General features: G+C 37.0%; 1 protein-coding gene across 3 annotated transcripts in view; it reads right to left on the reverse strand.

Annotated features, from left to right (window-relative positions):
- Positions 1-5,473, reverse strand: part of LOC107692230 (microtubule-associated serine/threonine-protein kinase 3-like) — a 45,929-nt gene that overhangs the window by 30,786 nt on the left and 9,670 nt on the right. For all 3 annotated transcript variants that reach the window (XM_016491193.1, XM_016491192.1, XM_016491194.1), the window contains 2 exons: positions 5,317-5,395; positions 4,834-4,991 (listed from right to left, as the gene is read on the reverse strand). In XM_016491193.1, the coding sequence (XP_016346679.1) occupies positions 4,834-4,991; positions 5,317-5,395 (237 nt within the window). The remainder of the gene's footprint in view (positions 1-4,833; positions 4,992-5,316; positions 5,396-5,473) is intronic.

A 5,473-nucleotide genomic window follows, 5' to 3' on the forward strand; every position in this document is an offset into this window, starting at 1 on the left:
AGCGTCTTCACGACATGGCTGCAGCGTCAACAATACTACAGCGAGAATGAAAGTTACGCCTTCTTTTTTGCGTGAACATTTGGGTGTTGTTATGCAAATCTTCCCAGATAGTGATGTAGGTATGTTGGGGGCGTGTTAGAACGAGCCATTTTAGGTAGGTGTGGCTGACGCTTAACTTTTATAAAGAATATCTCTTTGTATTGGTTTAATATATCATGCAGCCTTGGGAAACAGTCTAATAATGTGTTTTATGGATTCTCGTTTTGAAGTTGTAAAAAAAAAAAAAGATTTTTAAAAGGATTTTTAAAAATCTAATAGTCTAATAAAATCGAAGAATCGCGACAGCCCTAATCCACACAGCTAACATGTTTACCTGGGGTAGTTTATCCATGCTGAAATGGACACTGACACGATCAAAATACAGAGAAATGCTAATTAAACTCCCAGGGTTCGTACACATTTTTATCAATAAATTGCCATGACTTTTCCATGACGTTTGAGACAATATTCATGACCTAATGTTCCATTATTTTACAAGAATACATTTAAAATAAGAAAAATCTATGTTCAAATTTATCATAGCATATGTTAACTAAAATTAATGACTATTAATGCTACTTATTTACTTTCTATTTGTTTTAATAATAAGTACAAGCTACGACTGTGCAAGATGTTACTCCACGCAGAGAACATATCACATCACTGAATATTATACTTGATTTAACCAATATTATCAACTAAACTGTAAATTAAAAAGATTAATCCATAAAATATAAATTACAAAAGTTATTTAGTCAAGAGCAGTGATTGATCTTTTTTTTTTTTTGTTTTTCCTAATGTTCCATTATTTTACAAGAATACATTTAAAATAAGAAAAATCTATGTTCAAATTTATCATAGCATATGTTAACTAAAATTAATGACTATTAATGCTACTTATTTGCTTTCTATTTGTTTTAATAATAAGTACAAGCTACGACTGTGCCAGAGGTTACTCCACACAGAGAACACATCCCATCACTGAATATTATAACTTATTTAACCAATATTATCAAATAAACTCAGGACCTGAATTTCATTTAGGAAACCGTTTAGGTCTAACAAGTAGCATTCAGGTACAGAAATTAAATAAACTGTAAATTAAAAACAGATTAATCCTTAAAATTAAAGTTACAAAAGTTAATGACAGAAGGCACAACTGCTGTCCCTTTAAGACCCACTGCATGTATCCAATATACTGATACACAACGGTTTTCTTTCTCAACAACTGCTTACATTCACTTAAGACAAAACCGACTGTGTTTATGAGGATACTCGCCAGGACGGGCATTTTTACATAATTTGTGTATTTGGCCGGTTAAGAGCAATAAGCAGCGAAAAAAATAACTCAATTTGGTACTCGCAAGGTGTTTTCGAGGCGGCTTTATGTGCGCGGGCTTTGGATGCGACTGTGAGCGCACAGAAAACCATCTGGAGCATGCGACTAACCAATGCTTTAAAAGGACTTAAAAAGATCAGGCAAGTGACAATTCTGTCAACTGTCCCAAAACGTGAGCTAAAATCTCTTATCGCAGCGTGCAGCGGCTCTTGCAGTGCAGGTGAGAGGCGCTGATGTGAAGCCGTTTTGAGAGAGTGAAAGAGAGAGAAGATGCGGTACCGCTGAATCACTCATGCTGTTTTCATATGACTGATTCAATACAATATTCTGTGTGGATTTATTTACATCTAACCTACATGCTATATTAAATAAATGTTTGCGGGGTTTTCCCGCATTCTAAATGCGAAACCTGCGGAAATGAGTAAAACTAGCCAATATATGCACGATACCACACCGAAATTCAGGACCTGATTAAAAAATATATTCTATTGCACAGAGATTTGTGAAATAAATTTCCATGACTTTTCCAAAACGTTCTGGGTTTATACATTTTTCCAAAACTACTCCAGACCTGGAAATTGCAGTTTTAAAATTCCATGACGTTTCTAGGTTTTTCATGACCGTACGAACCCTGAACGTCACTGGTCCATTCAATGATTCTGGCCCTTCAAAACTATTTCGGCTCGAAACCAAAAATGGCTGTTTCGGCAGAAAATATTCTATTGCATCACTAATAAAAACTGCCATCATGTAGATTGACGGTTAAATACTTTACTGACAAACATACCAACTAAACCTCTTTTATTTCAAAAACCAAGCGAGCAGTGTTTTGTTTGCGCGAGCGCACTGTTTGAAGCATGAAGCATTGTGGGTGGACATCTAAACCTCTAAATCAGGGTTGCCAGGTTTTCACAACAAAATCTGCCCAATTGCTACTCAAACTAGCCCAATCGAGTTTCGAGGGGGGGTCCTCTGATAAAAATGGCATTCCGGGGGATAAAATACACGTTTTTTTTGGCAGGGTTCCCCTGGTAAAATTAACATTTTAGGGGCTAAATATCATGTTATTGGGGTCGCTTCAACCCGCGGACATGAAAAACAACCCGTGGCAACAGTGTTAAAGTAGCCCAATTCCGCGGGAAAACCACGGACTTGGCAACACTGCTCTGAATCCTGCAGAGCTGTGGGCTAAAGGTGAGGTGTTGCACTGCAGTCTGTAGCCTCATAAACACAAAAAAAACCTAATTTGATTTTAGTTTCTACTTCAGACTCATCCTCTCACATATCAACTGGTCAGATGCCAATTTCAAACCCCAGTGTTCAATTACACCACAGTAAAATCTGTCTCTTCAATGACTCAGCCTCGAGGGAGGTTCTTTTGCAAAACAAAAATGCTCCTTTTGTTTTGACGGGGAAACCCTGGATATTCCTATTAGTCAGGAATCCACTCATCTGACAAGAAGGGAAAAATGTGTCATGATTTCCTCATCCTCAAGTCATTTCAAACCTATATGACTTTCTTTCTGGTTGTTCTTTTTCATACAGTTACGATTTGGGCTTTCAAGCTTCAAAAAAAGGGTGCAAAGGCACCAAAGAAATACCAAAAAGTGGCCTTTAAAGGGGACAGTTCACCCAAAAATGAAAATTATTTCATTATTCACTCATCCTCAAGCTGTTCTATATCTGTATGAATTTCTTTCTTCTGCTGAACACAAAGCCAAACAGTTTCTGGATACAACTGATTCCCATTAGGGATGCACAATATTTATTCTTTTTTTTTATTTTTTTGACATATGCAGTTGAAACCTTAACATTTTATTTGTGGATTTAACATTAATAGATGGTCTAATACAAAAGAGCTGTAAAAAAAATCTAAAACTCTTTTAGAGCTCCTTGTATTCAAGTTTTCAATCCATTTGAAAAATATATATTACATATTACGGAATAATTAACAAGTGTCATGTTTGTGATTTTTAATCATGTAAGCTATAGCTTCTGACCTTTAAATCAAAACAGACTCGTGATTTTATGTCATTACTGCTTCATTTATACAGAAACACAAGTATCTTAATGTAGTTTGAGTGATGAATGGAGCTCAAGCGTAGTTCAGGCAGACCACAGCGTGACAGCCAGCATCAGCTGACGCTCAGCTGATTGAAACTCCTCCCACTACAATTTAATACGATATACAAGTTCATCTGTACTCACACTTGCCTTAGTTTGTCGCATAAACATGCGCTTACCCTCCTCCATCCCCAACTCCTCCTTATACAGGAGCATGATCACTTAGCATCTTGTCCATAGAAATCATCTATCAGCTAGATTTACAGCTCATTTACAGACCTGTATTACTCCTGCATGGAATTTTATACCTGTTGGATATAAAATATTTGGGTACTTGCATTAGGCTTCGGGGGTTTCAAACCTCAGTGAGGTTTGCTTGTGGACAGCTCAGAATCTGAACCCTTCAGAGCAAAGCCTGCCGCCAAAATAATGTTCAGGACCTCTATAATAATCTTAATCAAACAGAGTGGTCCTGACTGAAATGTTATTAGTGTATTTTACTTTTCATTTTATTAAAAGCAGGCCTACAGAACCCCTTAAATAAAACATCTTACCAGACGGGCATTAGGACCTGGGGGAGGCTGCCGCTGCTGCTACTACAGGTACTAGTAACTGTTTACTCTATCGCACACTGGACATCGCATTCTGTACATTCTCAAATTAAATGCGGCTATCCAAAATAATGAATCTAATCACCATCCAGTAAAAAAGTTTGCTTCAAGAATGACCACACTGCTGACATGATCTTATCGCTAGCACACCCTGAGTGTCTGATTTATTCGTCTTATAGGCATACATTTTTTTCAAATCGGTCGATGTTTACATTAAGTCTTTATCAGCCGATTCCGATAACGTTCCGATAATATCGTGTATCCCTAAAATTTTTTTCCATACTATGGAAGTCAGTGGGGACCAACAACTGCATGGTTACACACATTATTCAAAATATGTTCTTTTGTGTTCAGTAGAAGAAAGAGACTCAAAGGTTTGAAACAACATGAGTGAGTAAATAATGACCTTTTGGGTGAAATTTTGCTTTAATATTACATATCTATTACAAATCTATTTTGACTATGCACATCACAGTCATTGCATTTTATTTCCATTTATTTTTTTGCCATTTTGCTAATATTATCAATAGTAGATGACAAAAATGGAATCAGAAAATTGTGCAAGGCAGACTTGAACTCTAATTTCCTCCATGAACAACACAGCTCAATATGTCGAAGTCATTGCTCTGATAGAGTCAATGCAGATGTATTAAAACTCTGTCAGGTCACAAAACACTACTCACGGGTGTTAAATGATTAAACCCTAATAGCCATATTAATAAAATGCAAACAGCGGCATCCTATGTTGCAATTAATGTGTACATGTGTGTTTTTGTTTACCTAAGGCTACGTGACCGGGGTCGTATAAACGGGGAGGGCCGCCCATCTTCATCAGTCATGCTCTCCGAACTTCGGAAGTGTTTGAACAGGAAATGAAGCTCGTCCTGTGTGGGTTGGTATGGAAGCTGGTGCAGTCGTTCTTGTGATGAAGAAGATGACTGGAAAACAACAAACAAACACATTACTCCAAATACATGGCTACAGCGAACATAAAACGGTCCCATATTTACTGAAAACCATCCTTAAACATATCACTATTATTGTCTAGGTTTGCGGAAATATGAGAATGTTTCACAGAGCTTTATTCATACAGGAACACTTCCTCCTCCTTTGCTCTTTTACTATTAAAGGGATTTAATGGAAAGTTCTGACAAACATTCTGTCATTATTTATGCATCCTCATGTCATTTCAAACCAAATGCTGTTCATTTTATTTTCATGGAACACACAAGACTTAATTACAGATACATGAGAGCCACATACTGAGACGGTTGAGCTGGGAGGGTTGGTCCCATAACCTGAGGATGGAAGTGAAGCCAGAGACCACCGTCTCCCTTCCGCTCTACAGAGAGAAAACAAAGAGCATTTCAGGAGACAGAATGATATTCCTATATAATTCTGCATATATACACACATATAT

This window comes from Sinocyclocheilus anshuiensis, unplaced genomic scaffold, assembly GCF_001515605.1.
Source record: "Sinocyclocheilus anshuiensis isolate Anshui unplaced genomic scaffold, SAMN03320099.WGS_v1.1 scaffold827, whole genome shotgun sequence".
In the NCBI taxonomy this organism is placed as follows: Eukaryota; Metazoa; Chordata; class Actinopteri; order Cypriniformes; family Cyprinidae; genus Sinocyclocheilus; species Sinocyclocheilus anshuiensis.